The following is a 19,003-nucleotide window of genomic DNA, read 5'->3' on the forward strand; positions in this document are numbered from 1 at the left end:
TCTGGTATTGTGATCATTTTCATGTTGGCTTTAATAATTTATTTTCCAAAATTCTTTTCAAATTGCATGAATACATTTTTTCACTAACCCTTTCATACCTTAATTAACTTTAGTGGATACAAAAAAAAAAAAATGTTTTTATTATCATTTCTACTTAAAAAAATATTTGATGTTTATTTTTTATAAACAATGGGTCTCAAACTGATAATCAACAGACAAAATTAATTTAATTAATTTAATTAAAGTGTGTTCTTATCGTACAATACATGTTAATTCAATCAAATTAATTTAATTTTAATGAAATATGTTTAATTTATAAGGCGACAGGAATTTGCTCCAAAACAAATAAACCAGCCAGAAGCCAGCTGTCAAAGTTAAAAACAAACTTTTCTGCGTAATGTTAATTACTGACATTTACAAAAAAAATAGAAACGCACTTAGGGGTTCCAGTAATTAAACAATAAACTCGCTGCTTTTGAATTTCGGTTGGCAAGAGAGTAAAAAAATCTTAAAATTCATCTATGAACACCCAGGCTAAAACCGTTGAACGCTTACCATAGTGGAATCTTCTTGAGAGAGCAACATGTAGGAGTGAGTCCCATCATCAGGGGAAGGATTGGCGGCGTCTTTAGCGGCATCCGATTGGCCGGGGAGCTCACCAATCACAGTCCACATGTCAATACAGCCTAAAAAAAATAATGTCATATATTTATTTTTTTAAAGTTACAAACATTATTATATTAATTTACTTACTAGTAATAACACTACATGTATTACTATTATTTATTTATTTATGCTTTACTAAGTTAGTTCATAACATCTATAATGATGAATCCTTTGCTAAGATGCAAAAAAGATCTGCCAACCTGCCTTTTAATAAAATGTATGAAAAAGTCAAAATCCTGTGGAATAAAGATGCTATGGAAATATTAGTTGTTGAAAATATCACTGCTTCTAAGCACCTTCAGCTTTCAACGGGCAAACATATTTACCAGTGTTATCTAGATCGAGACAGCATACTATGGAATATAGTAAGTCAGCGCTCACCTGGCAGTTGAAAAGTGGTGACTATCTGAGGTCTCACACTTCTCCTTAGCACGCAGAGTGCTCCGTTCTTCCCAAACCCTGAGGTGGTCACCAACTCCACTCCTCCCCCGGCTCCTGCCTCCTGGAATGCTGGCTCCCCCATGGAAACGTTGCCGATCGGACCTATGTTCAGCAAACTGTCGCACACCTAAGAGACATAATTGAAACCGAATCAAATGGGTAAATCAATTTACTTTTATTAATGACATGTAATTAAATAGACACTTTTCAAAGGTGAGCAACACGGCATTTTAATTCGTGGCTGGCCTCCTATGCCTTCATTCTCTAGCGGACCTTCATCGTGATAAGACGTAACACTATGCAGAAATATGTCGTTGCGTGTGACTAGAAAACTCTTACAGTTACAGAACTGTAAAAAACAGAACAGATATCACACACCCGATCAAAAAAGCGGAATTTTCAGAAGAGCCTAAAAACTAAATAAACATGTTATCTTAAAAGCGTGTACAGTACTCTCTCAGTAATGCACCACCCTAAAAACGAGACAAGTGTGCAATTAGAAAAAACGTCAGATTATAATAGGTTGCCCAAAATTATTGTTTCTGATAAACTTTCGTTTACCCACAAGGACTAACAGACTCCAACACATGTTCCAGTGTGAATACAATAGGACAAACTTCACCCACCATTCTCCCTTCCCCTAGTGAGCATCCACAGAACAACTGATAATTATGCTGAGCTGTTAGACTCGCTCCACACCACTCCTGCTGCTATCAAATCAGCTATCCTATCCATCGAATGGCCATTCCCTCAATTCTCTTTTTTTTAATGTGCTTCTCTACTCATCTTCACTTTATTTTCCTTTTCTTTCTTTCTTTTTTCTTAGAATTAATTACATGTTTAGTATAATAGTTCTGATTTTATTTTCTATAATGCTTTATGTACTTTTAACTATATATTGTATTTATTAAATAAATAAATACACGGAGTAAGTGTCCCAAATATCGCCTATGGCTCCGAAATTTTATTGTTTGGGTAAATCATAAGAACGCAAGTATTTCATTAACTGAAATGGAAATTTTAAGTCGTAAGATTTCATACAGAAGATTGGAACTAAAAGTTCCTATAAACAAATTACAACAGAAATGGAGAATATTTTAGAGAAGGAAATATGGTAGTCTGTTTCGGTCTGAATTTGTTCTCCGTCTCTATTGTAATGTGTTAGTTTTAATAATACTACAGGTGAAATACCGTCTTTTGTCTACAAACATTAAAACAAACTTGAAATATTGCCAATAAAAGTTCTTACCTCAAATATGTAAGTCGTAAGTTCCGTAGATGTTCGCCTATCGGAGCCATACACTTCCAGTTCGTCTTTATCTCTGATTTCCTGGACATCTGAAGCCATACAATCGCTCAGCGATTCCAAGCGGCGCTTCTTAGCAGCCGTTGCTGATTCTGTCAAAATTACAAAAATTACTTCACACAGCCAACTGAAAAAATATATTGACTACATACTAGAGATAAGCTACAATCTACGAAACATTAGATAACTCTCAAGACAGTATTTTTACAAAAATGACAAATCCAGGAGATAAATGGTATTCTGAACGCAAAAGCGCACATAGAAAACGCATTTTTATGCGTATTTACGTACTAAATATATGCTAACAGAGTGATCTCTTTGCGCGCAATTTCATTTAAAATATCAGCCCAGGAGCAGATCTCAAATACCTATCATCATTTTTTAACTGGTTTACCTCTTATATAGGTTTTTTAATTGTGATACAAATTCAAATTGAAATCAAATAAGCAAATGTTTATTGGAATGAGTTTTTATGTCTGAAAGAGTAAAAATACACATTTATTTTTAAAAATGATATCTGACAAATGTCCTTCGCGTGTTTGACTACTTTTTCTGACAAATCCAGCATTATTTACAAAATAGCGCATTTTATATTGGCTTGGCTAATGTAGCCGCCTTGTTGGAAATAATCCAATGGGGTCAAATCACAGGATCGTGGAGGCCAATTAACAGGACCATTTCTGGAAACAATGTTGTCGCCAAATTTGTCACACAATATATTGATGGTTTTGCCAATAGCCTTAAACGTTTGGCAAACTGAACACTGATTTTAAAAATAAAGCATTGTTCAGGTGTAAGGCATTCCATTATTAATTTGAGTATTGTTAAAGAGCACAGATATAAAAAAAATATTTAATATACTCATCCAAAATTGCATCACGACAAAAAAAACAACTCGTTACTTTCACAATTTTCACTGCTCAATCCTATGCTCTTTTCTTTATCTTGCCATACAAACCCTTTGATTATGTAGACTTTTGAAGTGACCATTGAAGGGTGGTTATTATATTTTTATTAACAAATTACCTTCAGTAGTGAGGTCGATAGTTGCGGTGGGTCTTTCCACTTGCAAGAGAGTATGGCTCTCTTTCTCCGTAAACCTCAAGAGGAGAGAGTTACCGAGACGTGAACCCAGAAACATGAAACTATCTTCGCAGATGCACATCTAGAAATAAACATTATTTTAAACATGGGATCATTCAGAAATACGTTAGATTTTATTTATTTACAAATGCCCATGGGCTTTCATATGGGTATATAGGGTGTCTCAGCAGGAGGTATACAATTTTAATTGTGTGCCATTTTTTTCTGTCAAATTTAGAAATTTCATTTTTGACAAATGACATCTAGAGACATGGGAAATTAATAATGGAGTGATATACAGCACCATACATTCACCAAATGGATGCTGGAGGACTCAAAGTCAATGCTGATTTTTAGAAGAAAATAAACCATTGCATTCACAAAAAATCACAGTTTGGTGCGGTTTTTGGGCTGGCATATTTTTTCTAGACGGTATTTAATAAAAAATAAGGCCGAATAGTGAACATTATCGTAACACGATAACAAAATTTCTTGTCTTTACCTATATAATTTCTTTGTCTATACTTTATATTTATATCAATAAACTTGGAAATTTCTAAACTATTTGAGCTTTATTGAAAAAACAAATCGTACACCTCTTATTGGCACACTTTTACATATATCATAACTCCAAGCACAATGTTTTCAAAAATCCAGTTTTTCATGAACAATATTGTGAAGAAGTGGCCTTGCTTGAAAGCTCACTTCATTTGTTGTCGACCTTTTTATCACAACCTTCATTAAACTGGCTCACTCATCTCCTTACCATCGAATCACTTATTACATTTTTCAATACACTTCACAGATCTGCTAGAAAATGTCGACTGGTTTAATGTTCTTCTCATTAAGGAAATGAATTACAGACCTCATCTCACAAGCGGTGGGATTTTGAATTTTTTTAAGCATTCCAAACAAGCACCATGAAGCGTGCACAACAGTCAGCTAACTCATAATGGCGTCAACTTCTCAATAGGTCAGGGTCAGTACCGCGCATGGAACATACTGTTTGGATATACCTCGTATGTAGGTACAAATATAAATTATGAGTTTTGAACTAAAAAATCGCTAAAAATAATTCCGAGATCTTTGATATGGAAATAAAGGTTTGTAATTACGCAAGTCGTCAGGACACTAGCCGCTGCTTTGTCCAGGTGAAAGGCTCGAATGCTCCGGACGGAGTCGGCCAGCAGCGTCAGCAGGTATAGCTGCCCACTTCGCAGGGACAGTACCAGCTTTTGGGGGGCAAGGGTACTCACGCATACTCCCTCCAGGGACAAGCAGACGCCCTCCTGAATTTCTAAATTTTATTTTTAAAATATCATTTATTGTTTCGGAATGAACTTTGTAGAATAACATATAAAATATAAAATAAACAAAACAGTTTGTATTTTACTCCACACGCAAGATTAATATTGATAAAAACTCAAGTTTTGGGTAATCAGAATTACCCATCCTCAGGGAAGCAATTACAAATGTTACTTTCATCATTATTTAATATATATAGGGTGTTATTAAAACCCTGTCACATCCGAAACCACGATGATCAGTATGAGCAGGAAGACATATTGGCACAATAAAATAATTTTTTAGAACGAATAAAATTTACAAAAATAAAATATCAAATAAAACAACTGGTTGCTTACTTCTGCAGGGGAGAAACGAGGAGGGGGGAGTCTGATACACTGTCAACCGCGCGGCCAAGCCCCCCTCACTTCTCCCCTGCAGAAGTCAGCAACCATTTGTTTTTTTATTATTTTATTTAAAAAAATATGCTAATATGTCTTCTTGCCCATACTGATCATCGTGGTTTCGGATGTGACAGGGTTTAAAGAACACCCTGTAGAGACGGCATACATAACTTTTCTACTATCTACTTTTGAAGCCAGCTCTACTGACATGTCGATATGTGTCTTCAGGAAGATATGGCATTCGCAGTTAAATTTCTAAGTCAATAATAAGAATGAGGAAGTTCGATGCTACGGGAAATTGAGAAATTGATTGGGTATAAAAAAAGGTTTTCTTACATGCGGTAAAAATTAGAGCATCGGCGAAGTTTCGGTGGGGATTTTAAAAATTACAAAACTTTCAAAAAGTTCAATACCACGTATTAGCCAAAAAAATCAAAACACATTTTTGGCGTTTTAAATTGAATGGGTCAAACCGCATTGATTAGTATATTCGAATTTCAAAATTGACCAACAGACTGCTTGCATTCTATTAAATTCAGTACTGCGAATGAACCCTCTCTACTACAGAAACAAAGCAAAACCGCGTATATCTCTAAATCTAATACAGCGGATGAGGCGTACTCGATTTTCTTTGTAAAGGCAATACCGAGAATAAACCATATGTAGCTGCCACAATAAACCACGCATACAAAAAAACAGATTTTCAAATATAAATCAACAACACAAAATAAACTGCATTTAATTGTATATTTTTTACAAAATCGCAAGGTTTTTTATCCCTCCTGAAAATCCGATGACAACTGTCGTCAAGCAGAGGCGAAGCGGTTGGCTTGGCCATGTACCGCGGATGCCTCCTGAGAACCTTAACCACGCTTGCATACTTTACAGGGCATTTTTTTTTTTTCAAAATATCATGTACATAACAAACTAAAATTTAAGGCGTACATATTATGACTAGAAAAAAAATACATTAAAGAGACTTTTGTCAAAGTAGTAGGAGAATCCTGCTCCGAAAAATCCCTTCGGATACATGGAACAGATCAATATCCAGAGCGATGTTGTTCAGCATAGCGGTAGCCCTTCCAACCGGCAGGGTGGCCCTGTATATCGGAATATGAAACAATCTATCCTGACGCTGTCTTAGATAATTATCAGGAACATACAAACCAATGCTCCTCATAATCTCGGGATTATCGACCATACCGCGCAACAATTGATAAAAATGTGTAGTCAAATACACATTCCTTCTAGTCTCTAAACTGTTGTAGCCAAGCATACCCTGGAGAAACTTGGTTGCATAGAGCCGAGGATAATACCCGCACTCTCTCATGTAGATATCTCAGAAACTTCTTTTGGATTTTCTCTATCATAAGTGAGTACTTCAGTTCATGTGGCCCCCTAATCATCGAGCCACTCTCGAGTCTACTTCGCGCCAAGGAGTTGTAAAGAGTTTTCAGAACGCGGGTATTTTGAAAACTCTGGCAGTAAGCAGAACGAATCCTAACATCTTCAATGATTTACCACTGATTGCCTCTTTGTGATCATGAAATGGCAGGGTGTTAGGTTCTTGACGTCTTGGACGTCCATACGATATATATATATTTATTTTTTAAACCACTGAACTTCCTCATTCAAATATTTCAGAAAAATAATATTCAAAATATTTTTAAAAATTAATGTGCAATTCTTACTTAACGGGAAATTGGTGGAATGATTTGCCATGGAATTCAGTGATACACCATAAGGAGGAATGGATTGATTCAGGTAGATTATGGAGTTCGCAGCCATTATTAAACATCCCCCTTAAAAACAGAACAAATTAAATAATTAAACAGTTGTATTTATTATTTCATCATAATCGTTCCCTTTCTGAGCACTGCATTGGTATTTCAAATGCGGCATAGTTCAATTATCTGTTACATGAGGTTAAGGTGATCAATCTTACGCTTCAGGTGCCAATCCAGGAACAATAAAATATTGCGGTTCATAAAACCTTTAAAATCGATATTTCACGTCCACCCAGCCAGGAATCGAACCAAGGATCTCAAGAATGGTAGGTGAATGCATTAACCACTACAAAACGAAGCAGACCTTTTTTAAATATATAAAATGCACATTACATTACTGTACTCCCATGAGTTGGCAAACTCATTCTTTGACAGTTTCAATTAATTAGACTAAAACATAACCAGAGGTTCTATTCTGAATCTTCTCGCGGGGATAGGAATGATTTTTACCGTATATAATGTAGGGATTTTTATTTTTGGCATGCGACTACACTGCGCTTCATATATTTATTTAGGTTTTATTAAGTTAGTTCATAACATCTTAAGAACTAATATAAACTTTTAATAATATTACAATTTTTTTATCAAAATATAAATAACATATTTTTTCAAATTCATTTGAAATATTTCAATTTTTTCAATTTCCTTTATTTCTTCAGGTAACTCATTGTACAGCTTCAATCCCTTGTACAGTGAGTTTTGAGATTCTGTTTTTTTCCTCATTGGTAATCTTATCTTTTTTTTACCCCTTGTTTCATATGTATGGCATTGTTGGTTAAATTTTATTATTGTTTTTATTTTATTCATCCCCTTAATTATTTTATGTATAAAAATTGCCACATTATATTTAATTTGTTGCTTGACTGTGAGCAAGCCAATTTCTTTGTGCATTCTTTCTACATTAGAATAGATATTTCTTTTGAGTTTAAATAATCCTCATTGCATGTGATAATATTTATAGTATTTCTTTTACGTGTTTGATTATCGGAAAACAAAATGCATTTCTTATTGCTCTACTTCGTATAACCTGAATGACTTGTCTCTACTCCGTTTCCTTTTTAATGGTTCTATTTCAATCACGGAACTGTATTTTTTTCTGCCTGTACATAGAGTAAATAATATAAATAAGAAATATGTTATAACTTTACCGAGTGGCCTCTGAATGGCGATGGAGCTGACACAATCGAAGGGTAATCCAGACACGGCCCAAATAACAGGGTGCACTCTGGCTTGGAGGTTCAAGCTAACTCCGAGCATTGCGCATGTGTCTAGTCTTACTGCCGTACGCCTGGAAATAACACAAATTATCATTGAATACAGTGAAACAACGCTTATATTACAAAAAACAAATCGTCATGATCGTAGAAAAACGACACATAGGATTTTATTCAACGAGACCGGTTAAAAATGTTTTTAACACTTTATGTTACAAAAGTACAGTAAAACCCCCCGTTTTACGTTTTTCAAAGGAACAGCAAAAAAAGTGTTAAACTGAGGAAAACGCTAAAGTGAGGAAATGAAAAACTGCAGAAAAATTGTAAAAACGGTCTTGATCGGGGATTATTCATATTTACCTATGATTTCATTAAAAATATTTTGTATTTTTTCAATCAATACCTTAGAATAATATTTATTGAATGAAAAAAAACAACACGTTTAAATAATTGTATGTAGGTACTTAACCTTAAAAATACAAAAATTAAAATTTTAATTGGCATAAAATGCATACAAGGAGTTTGTCAGTTTTTTTTCATTTACTTTCATAAATTTCTGTCATTCACATAATTCATAATTCTTTAATTATAGAAAATAACATAAAATAAAATCATAACTACTACACTAAACGTGTTAATTATTCTAATAAAAGAAAAAGGAAATAAAGTGAAGATGAGTAGAAAAGAGGAGAATTGAGGGAATGGCCATTCGATGGATAGGATAGCTGATTTGATTGCAGCAGGAGTGGTGTGGAGCAAGTCCAACAGCTCAGCATAATTATCAGCAGTTCTGTGGATGCTCACTGGGGGAGGGGAGAATGGTGGGTGAAGTTTGTCCTATTGTACTCACACTGGAACACATGTTGGAGTCTGGTGGTCCTTGCGGGTACACAAAAGTTTATCGGGGACAATAATTTTGGGCAATCTATTAGGGTGCATATCACTTTGTGCATTAGTGAGGTCAGCAATTGTCCTTCTGGTGGAGAGCAATGATAACCTCAACTCAGACAAAGCTTACATTACCTTTTCAAGATCAAATATAAAAGAAAGTTAAGGTCGCATTTTTCTCACCTCTGTCGTTGGTCTACGATATCGGCAAAATAGAAAACGGACTACTGTATTCTCATTCTCGATGAGGATTAGTGCTAAATAAGCTCCTAAGCGCTAAGATGGGTCTCGGTAAGTTGATTCTAGCCTTGGCTATTGAGTGGAGGGCGAGTGTTATCATATTGCTAAATCTCTCCCTTCAATATCGAGCTATTAGGCAGGGAGCGAGTGCTCTCACATCATCAGGTTTGACTAATGGTCCACCAAGGAAGCGGCTTCTTTCGCAATAAAAAAGCATCACATTAGCATAGAATTTGTATAGGTGTTTCATCATCTGCACTGCAGGACCTACATCTAGAAGTTTCAGAAAGGTTCATTCGAGCAAGGTTTTTACGGACTACTGTAACATGATTTTTTTTCACTGAAATTTCAATATTATTCCTGAGCCAAAATAATAATCCACGCGCTCACGCCTCAAGGCATGTTCGTGACGTTTTGGATGTCCCAGCCACCATATTTACCCGACTTGGCCCCCTACGTCAAGTTCTTAAGTCCACAAGAGATAAAGTAAAAGAGGGAAAAACTCACCCAGGAAACGTCTTGACTGGTTCGTAGAGCAGCAATAGTGTGGGTTCATAGTAACCGTGAAGGAACTGCAGGTCAATTACATTGTCAATCTTTTCATCTAATTCTTTAAGGACTATTACATAGGAAGCCATCACCGGAGCTTTTGCAGAAACAAGCTGGGGCTGAAATTGTTTTAAAAAAATTGATTATTTTGGAAACAAATTCTTCCTTCTATGGGCACGCACTCACTCGCTGCAACTTTCGCCTTGTGCAACACTGAACGCAAGGCGTACCAATTCACCAAAACTACACGATACCAGGATCAAGGAAACAGTTCAGACAGATACTCTGTGCCCGCCGTTGATCCTAGTTCGTTTCCACCTTACTTTATCAAGGACTTTAAAATCCAAAATTAACTTCATTCTTGTCACGATTAAGGTCTACAGTATTGTACGGCATTTAATCGCTTTTGTATTATTTTTTTTTAAAGGAATAACCCGCTAAGCCTCTATTTTCAGACTTGTCAGCGGGTGGAATAGAGGGGATATGGAAGAGGTCAGGTTATGTATAACAGTTGTTAAATTTATAAATAAAACCTCAAACATCGTAAGTGAAATCTTTCATTCCAAAAGAACTTCGGTAAGTCAAAACCCAAAATAATTATTCATTTACACAAAAAGAGTCCACTACATTTCCTACTTATTTGTTTATTGAGTTGGTGTTTATTTTGTAGATCCATATTATAATTTAAAAATTAAAATTCAATTCAATTCATTATAATATGATTTGAATGCATCATTGTAACATTCATGGAGGAAGATACAAAAATGTGTTTTTAGTGGTTAACTCAAAAATGCTGATTTTGAAGTTATCTAGTTGTAGCATTGAGCCCACAATATAATGTGTAACTGTGCGACTGACATTGGTTTCTGTATTCAAAAGTACATTTATTTTCAACAACAACAACAAACCATCACGCCGTTTCTTCGTAAGGGTAGGCAGAGAGGATAGAACGCCACATCACTCTATCTTTGCATACAGATCTCGCTTCTTCTACATTATTCCGATTATTCCGACTTTTGACATGTCCATCTTCAAGTATTTGTTGGATTTGGTCATGCCATGTCTTTCTCGGTCTACCTCTATTTCTGCATCCATCAACATTCGCATTGTAAATATTCTTAGCCGTTCTTTCGCTGTCCATTCGTTCTACATGTCCAAACCAGCGCAGAGCTCCTTTCTTGATTTTGTCGATAATGCTTGTCTCAGACTTACATAAGGTACGGATCTCAACATTTATGCATCTATCGTACATAGTTTTACCACACATTCACATTTATTTTCATATTTATAATAATATAAGTTATAATAACATGTTTACAAGTTGTGTTCCATTACTTATTTTACATTATTTTAAATGCTTCTTTTCTTCTTTTTTAATGTTTTTAACTGTTCTCATTTTGTAATATTTATCCCTATGAACTGAATTAATGGACAATGTCTGTAAATAAATAAAATTATGTATTATATTTTTGTGACAGTTTATGAAATCAATTATGAGGACGCCTCTAATTGGATTTGATGAAATTTATTTATATGTATCTTAGAATTTAATAACTATTGTATGTCGGCTTTCTAATGAAATAATAAAAACCTTTCAATAATTTTAATTTGCATTTATCAGCTAGAATTATTCAAAAAATTTATTAATAAAATTAGATTTTTTACTTACTGTTTTAGTATCTAAAGGTTTGGATTCTAAAGGATCTCCATCTTCTGTATTTGCCTCCCTTCGAAGTGGAATAACTGCCAATCGCCTTCCATATAGCAACATGACAAAACATCTATTCTCTGGATCCACCCTAATCCAAGGAATGTGGTTATGACTTGTCCACCCGCCCTGTTAACAATTTGAAAATAATGTTTAGACTAAAACATTCGAGGAAGTTTGTATGTGATTTGCCCTGTTAACAATTTGAAAATAATGTTTAGACTAAAATATTCGAGGAAGTTTGTATGTGATAATGCTTGACGGAAGTTCATTGTTATTCCGATCGGTTCATGTACATCTTTTTTTTTTCGACTAGTTAATTTTTTGTTTCCCTGAAATCTTTATCTCTGTTTCCAGGTGAATGAAGAATACAATTATGTGTGTGAACATATGTTTTTCACTCAATCAATGGCTGTTCTCAAGAACGAATTTATATAATTCAATATAAATGGTTGGTTGAAAAATATTGCCATTAAGGAATAAGCCGCCAATGTCACTGCGTCGATCATGAACCCCCTAATAAACGTACAAAAATTAATACTAAGAGTGATGCGTTGTCCCCCCACTTTTCCATCTGACATTGTTCCAATTCATGAAGGTACTGGACATTAGACATTTTTTTTAAGAGTCATTGACACATTTCTGGTCATGCGGCTACAAGAGTAGATCCCAGCAGAATGCTCGTGCAAGGTTTTCCTGTAATTTGAATTTTTAATTCCAAAAACACGTACGATGTTTGCTCAGAGGAATTTCTCTTTTGTGGCCCCAAGAGTGTTCAATGTCCTGGATGAACATATTAAGTTCTCCAAACCGAAAGCCATTTTCAGGAGGAGTGTACAAGTCTGGATTTTGTCTAAGGGAAGAGACCATTGCAGGAGACTTCTGCGAGATATTGCATAGATTTATACTAGTATACTATTAAGCGTGTTGTCCAGATGCTCTTTGAAATATGTGTATGTTTATGTAATAATCGTTAATTTTTATTTTTTCCTATTATTTAATTACGTACGTATAATGTAATGCTGTATCCCAACTCGACACAGGGCCGTTGGCCTCATAGAGTTTGGGATACGTATTATTATATTGTATTTTTTTGTAATATGTTTATATTTGTATGAATAAATAAATAAAAATAAAAATGTACAATTAACATTATGTACAAAAAGTTAAATTGATAAATTAATACAGTATAATGTTATTACATTATTTTGTTTCAATGATAGTATGATGTACATTAATTTAATTAGTTTTATTTTTAATCTAGGGATGTCAGTCATAATCACAATTTTTTTCATTTAGATTTTATTTAAATTATTGATCATGAAACTTAAAACACAAGTTTTTAGGTACATTTATCTTCAGTACTTGAATAAGAAAGTTGAGTGGAAATAAGCCCGCCTCATTGTGTAGTGGTTGACATGTTCACAAACCGTCATGAGGTCCCGGGATCGATTCCTGACAGGGTGAAAGTAAAATATTGATCTTCAAGGTTTTTAAACTGCAATATTTCATGTTCATGAAGTGTAAGACTGATTATTTATTATTTATTTAACTTTTTGTACATAATATTATTTGTACATTGGCGGGCTTATTGCCAAATGGCAATTTCTTCCAACCAACCAATAAAATAAAAGTTTTATTTTTATAATTCAAGTTACAGAACATATTCAATAGAAAAAAAAGATTAAAAAGCTCAAGATATATGAAAATAGAAATAAATGACCTTAAATCAAAACTTTTACTCAATGGGAAAAAGGAAAAATAAGGAAAGAGGAAAGGAGGAGAGATTAAGGAAGAGAAAGGAGATGTTTCTTCAGACGGGATTTAAACAGAGATAATGTAGTAACATCTTTGTAGGTGGATGGAAGATGATTCCACAGTCGAGCCGCATGGACACTATATGAGTTAGAGAAGAAAGAGGAATTGTGGATGGGTATTAAGAGAGTGCCTTGAGAATTAGAACGAAGAGGTAAACCATGAACTGATAAGCGTTGAAATTTTTCACGCAGGTATATAGGAGCGTTAGGACTATGAAGTACATTGAACAGAAGTGAGAAGGAGTGATAGTCTCTCCGCTGTCTAATTTTGAGCCATTTCAGTTGCCTACGATAATCAGAAATGTGGTCATATTTCCTAAGACCAAAAATGTACCATATGCATGTATTCTGAAATCGTTCAAGTTTATCTAGTTGCTCACAGCTTAAATCAGTCATGGAAACATCAGCGTAATCTAGAATGGGTAATAGTAATACTGTACAAGGGTGCATTTATTATTAATGGGTAAGGGTAAGTACCTTACCTTCATGAAACAGATGATCGAGGTACGCTGCATTCGGTTTACAAATGCGAAGCCCTCTGAGTCATAGCGGACAGGGGTATGATGATTATGAACTAATTGTAATATTGATATATTACAAAAGAGAAGTAAATTTTATTACACAGCGTCATTTTTCAAAGATACCTTCATGTCATCCTCTTCGAAGTAGTGAAGGCTGAGCGTGGCCAGGCTATGCGTAGAGGGCTCGTATTGCAGGACTGCCAGCTTGGCGTCCTTGAAAGAGACAAGCAGCAGGTCGCGCCCGGTGCCCTGAACACTGACGCTCTGCAGGCACATAATGGAGCCCCAGAGGCTGTAGTTGGCCAGGCACTCCAGCTTCATCTTGGGAGGGGTGCCATCTGGGAACCATCGCAATCATTTAACCATAATAGTACATATATATTTGTAAATAAATTAGTAATTTTATTGATAGTAAAAATATGTTATACGAAGAAACGGGGATTCGTTGCAACATTATACTCATACAATATTTGTAAAAAGTTCTTGACAGTTCAGTCTTCGTTCTTATATCGATTCTAAATGGATACATAAAATGTAAATTACCTGTCAATTTCTCCTTGATGTCGGTATCGGGGATCAATCGGAATACTTTTAGTATGTTCGCTCCCGCAGTAACGACGCATTTTTCATCAGAATTGAAGAAACAACAGCTTACACAATGCTCAATCCCCGTAGCAGGGTGATTTTGACGGCAAATAGAAAACATTGTGTAGTTGATTTGACGTACACAAGACAATTAACCTAAAACCTAGCCGGTGCGTTCAATGTTACATTTACCGATAAACCATGCGATTATAAACGTATCACAAATTACCGGCAGGTATTTATGTGTCTTTTAATTAAATGCATCGTTAAGGAAGAATTTGAAATATAAATCGAGAATATTAATATTAAATTGACAGTTTACAAACACCGCGAAACGCAAAAACACCGCACAAATTTACCATAAACTACTGTAGAAAATACATGTCCTACGATTGCTCCATAGATTTTTAAAAGTAGTGTTGCGCTTCATCGAACGAATTTTAAAAAATGAAAAAGTTGATACGGTTATTACGATTGATTGTTTTATTATTTTAATGATTTATTTTACTTAATATACACAGTTTTCAAGTTTGTTATTGAAAATTCTTGGTGGAAGTTAATCGTTATTTTCATAAAAGTAAAAGACCAGTGACCGGGAATTATCGGACTTCATAAGTATGAGAGTAGAAACAAAATATATAATTGTCCAGCCAATGGGAGAGCGTGCGAAGCTTTCTCGCTCTCCCTTGCGGCCTATGTATGCTGTCTCGTATCGTGCCCGACCGCGACAGGTACAAATTTGTTAATAAAACCCCCGTGTTTTTTATAAATAAAATTGTGTATTAATCAAGAATCTGCGTGTTTTATTGAATCTACGCCCTCTCCGCCTTTTATGTCACCGCCTGCCCCTTTGAAGAATATCGCCGCAGACTCAGCCTGAAGAAAGCTACCTCACCCGAGATAGCCGGTCAAATAGAAGCTGCAGAATCACCCCTATCTACAGTTCAACTGTATGCACGGCAAGGTGTCGTGTATATAGTTGTGGTACCTCTAAATTCTTAATCATGTACGCACGCCGATGATTCCGACATGTCCGTTTTCAAGTATTTGTTGCATTTGGTAATGACATATATCGTTCTCGGTCTTCATTGTTTTCTGCATCCATCAACATTCGCATCGTTAATTCTTTTGGCCGTTCTTTCTTTATCCATTCACTCTACGTATCCAAACCCATACAGCACTTATTTCTTAATTTTGTAGAATCTCGACATTTTTTCACCTATCATACATTGTTCTACCACACGTTCGCCTGAAAGATCGCATTTTGACAGCACTCATCCTACTTTTATCCTCGTTTCTCTAATTTTATACCTTACTCCAAGGTTGACTCATAAAGGTTGGTACCAGGACTCCCTTGTAAACTACCAAGTTTGCTTCCTGCGACAAACATTTATTTACTGGTTGATTAACTAGAGCTGGTGCGTTCGCAAAACTTGTTGATTTTATAAAGGTTAGACTAAATTTTAACCAAATGTGCTATCTGTTTTTTTTAATGCGTGTTGAATGTTGTGTAGGTATAAGCAAAAAATACAAAAAAGGGTTAAGAAAAGATGCAAGGAAAAAAAATATTTTCAAGTATTATGGTTTCCTATTGTGGACTGTTGTCAACTTTAGTAATTTTACTGCTTTTAAAAATATTGTATGAAATTCGTATTCTCGTTTTTTTAAATAAAAAGTAATGCGATTTGTGTATTATTCATTTATTTATTTATACGTCAACGGTTCAATGAATCTTTTACATAAAAATTTTGACAGAAATAATCGTAGCAGTGAACAATAAATATGTAGAACATAATAATATGAAATATAATGGAATAATTAAAATTAAACAATTTAATGAACATGAAATATAAAAATATTAAAAAAGAAACATAATATCTCCAAATAAGATATTACAATTAACATGAGAAAATTTTATATTTTAAATACAAATATAACAAAGTAAACTTTAGAATAATTTAAGATAAAAATAAAACTATGTTATAAATTAATCGAAGGATTTTAATATATTTAATATCGACACCTGTTGACATCGTGGGGGCTGTGTTCGGTGTGTGTTTAGATAGTTAAACTGGCTCGGGATTAAAGATATAAATTAGCTACCATATTCTTTATTCGAACGCTCCCTGGGCTGGTATTCCGAACGCGTTTACAGCGCGCTATAATGCGTATTTAGTACGTAAAAACGCGCTATACCGCGCTATGATTTCGTTTGGAATACCAGCCCAGGAGTTTTTATGAAATTACATTAATTTGAGTTTGCCGCCATTTTACCGAGTCAGTGTCAAGCGCTCTATTTTATAAGTGAAATTTATGGTTTTGATTAGTACACTCATTCATCGAAAGATGGCGCTATAAATACAAAATAATGTGAAAAATAAGAAACAGCTAAACCAGGTTTTTAAAAAATAATAAAAATATGTATTTGTTAAAAGACTATCAAACTTAGCCAATTAAAAATAAAAAGTATTTTTGTACATCTTATTATCAGTGCTATGCAGTGCTTCTTGATGAGTTCTGCTGATTCGTCGGTTGACTACCCGCAAACCGGAAACCTATCACAACTCTCTTATCATTGGTTGATTCGAAAAAACTGGTGACGTCATACAAAGTATTTCGTCATTATTAAAATCAATGAAGCGTAAGACTGATCATCTTACCTTCACGTAACAAAAACATAATGAAGATACGCTGCGATTGATGCATCATTAGGTGCGGAAAGGGAATGATGATGATGATTAAAATCATTTATATTATTTTTTCATATATTTTCAAGAAGCTTCGCCGTACATTCAATGCTCTATTTTTTAACGAGCGTAAGAACACATTTTTATAATCAATTTCCCGTAGGGTTAAACTTTCTCATTAGATACACTCACCTTTTAACTTTTTGAAAAAATTCTCTGCATATCTGTATAAAATAATGAAATCAAACAAAATTCACAAGAACACACAATAATAATAACATTGAAACAAAAATAAATGCAAATGCAATAGGCTTTTTATGTATATTTTATTTTTACTTTTTATGTTTATTCATTTACGTATGTTTTATTTTTCTTATTAATACTAGTATTTACACGTATGTTTAATTTTCTAATTATAAACGGTATATTCTGTAATTTATTTTTGTTCTTCAATTTTTAATTATTAACGATATATTTTCAAATTTATGCTTCAATTTTTATTATTATCAGTATGTTTTCCAATTTATATTTTTGTTTAATTTCTTTATTACTAATGCTATATTTTATAATGTTTATTTATGCTTTAATTTATATTATTATCGGTAAATTTTCTAATTTAAAATAATTATGTCTCATTTCTTTACTATTAACGGCATATTTTCTAATTTATTATTATAATTTAATTTTTATTATTATTACCTGCATGTTTTCTAATTTATATTTATATTGATTTTTTATCATGTTATAATAATTCTTTGAATTTATCAAGCATCATTTAATGAAATTAAAAAAACACATGTAAAAAAGAAGGCCCTTCCTAAACACAGGAATTTCCTAGCTAGTCGGGACCTAAAACAAAGACACTCTGTACATTTTAAAACTGTGAAATACATAAATAAATCACGTTACACTCGTAACTAAAATATATTTTTAATTCAATGCTCAAATATTTATTTGTCGAATACAGCAATTTTTTCTTCAACTGCTCACTCCTGTTTATTGGTTCATTTTTAATACATTTTTTTATCCTCATCCTATCTGTTACGTGAAAATATGGCGATGACTTAACGCTTCAGATGCCATAGTTAAGCCACCTTATGAACATATGTATATTTCATGACTTCCTTCCTAGGAATTAAACCAGGACCTTAACCATGGTAGGGGAACGCGCCAACCACTGCACTACTAGGCGGACTTTTCTCCACTCGATTTTCCTTTTCAGAATTATTATTTGAGAGAGCTATTGAGTCACAAACTGTAGCTCAATCGCAAATAACTATCGACGTGCTAATAAGCGACGTGATTACAATGTCTGACACAGTGTTGTTTATCGTATTCGCGATCACAATGAAACATCCGTGAACGTCTAATATTCAATGTCAAAATATTTACGTTTCGCGACGTATAATCCTGCTGCGCAATCACATATTTGAATTTCACCGGTGTTAATATGGAAAATATTTTAAATCTGCTATTTTGATTTATTTATTGATTATTTATCACGCTATTTATTGCATTTAGCTGGCGGCGGCGGTTGGCAAGCCAAGTGTCAAGAAAAGCATTCGCCATAGTAATTGTAATTTATTTATATATTTTTTGTATTAGATACTCCTTACTATTTTGCAAATGCAATATATTGTAATCTTTTTTATAGTAAACGCCGATTTTTCGTCAGTGAACTATATTTATTTACGAGGAAAACAAAAAACAAACCGACACGAGCGTTGACTCAGAGATTACACACGCGTTGACTTATGACTGCGATAACTTAAGCATTTTAATTATTATTCATTGTGTTCGCTCAAATGCTTAGCATGTTTTTA

The 19,003-nt window shown here is 34.0% G+C and overlaps 1 protein-coding gene across 1 annotated transcript in view; it reads right to left on the reverse strand.

Moving 5' to 3' along the window:
- Window positions 1-14,872, reverse strand: part of Cpsf160 (cleavage and polyadenylation specificity factor subunit 1) — a 36,916-nt gene extending 22,044 nt beyond the window's left edge. The window contains exons 1-11 of the mRNA XM_088226748.1: window positions 14,452-14,872; window positions 14,032-14,246; window positions 11,532-11,699; window positions 9,821-9,981; window positions 8,120-8,259; window positions 6,876-6,986; window positions 4,612-4,793; window positions 3,440-3,578; window positions 2,357-2,505; window positions 1,048-1,234; window positions 556-686 (exon numbers count right to left, since the gene is read on the reverse strand). Coding sequence (XP_088082874.1) covers window positions 556-686; window positions 1,048-1,234; window positions 2,357-2,505; window positions 3,440-3,578; window positions 4,612-4,793; window positions 6,876-6,986; window positions 8,120-8,259; window positions 9,821-9,981; window positions 11,532-11,699; window positions 14,032-14,246; window positions 14,452-14,614 — 1,746 coding nt within the window. The 5' untranslated portion in view covers window positions 14,615-14,872. The remainder of the gene's footprint in view (window positions 1-555; window positions 687-1,047; window positions 1,235-2,356; window positions 2,506-3,439; window positions 3,579-4,611; window positions 4,794-6,875; window positions 6,987-8,119; window positions 8,260-9,820; window positions 9,982-11,531; window positions 11,700-14,031; window positions 14,247-14,451) is intronic.
- Window positions 14,873-19,003: the final 4,131 nt, after the last annotated feature.

This window comes from Micrasema longulum, unplaced genomic scaffold, assembly GCF_059751315.1.
Source record: "Micrasema longulum isolate JH-2025_06_02 unplaced genomic scaffold, ASM5975131v1 h1tg000468l, whole genome shotgun sequence".
NCBI classification, from domain to species: Eukaryota; Metazoa; Arthropoda; class Insecta; order Trichoptera; family Brachycentridae; genus Micrasema; species Micrasema longulum.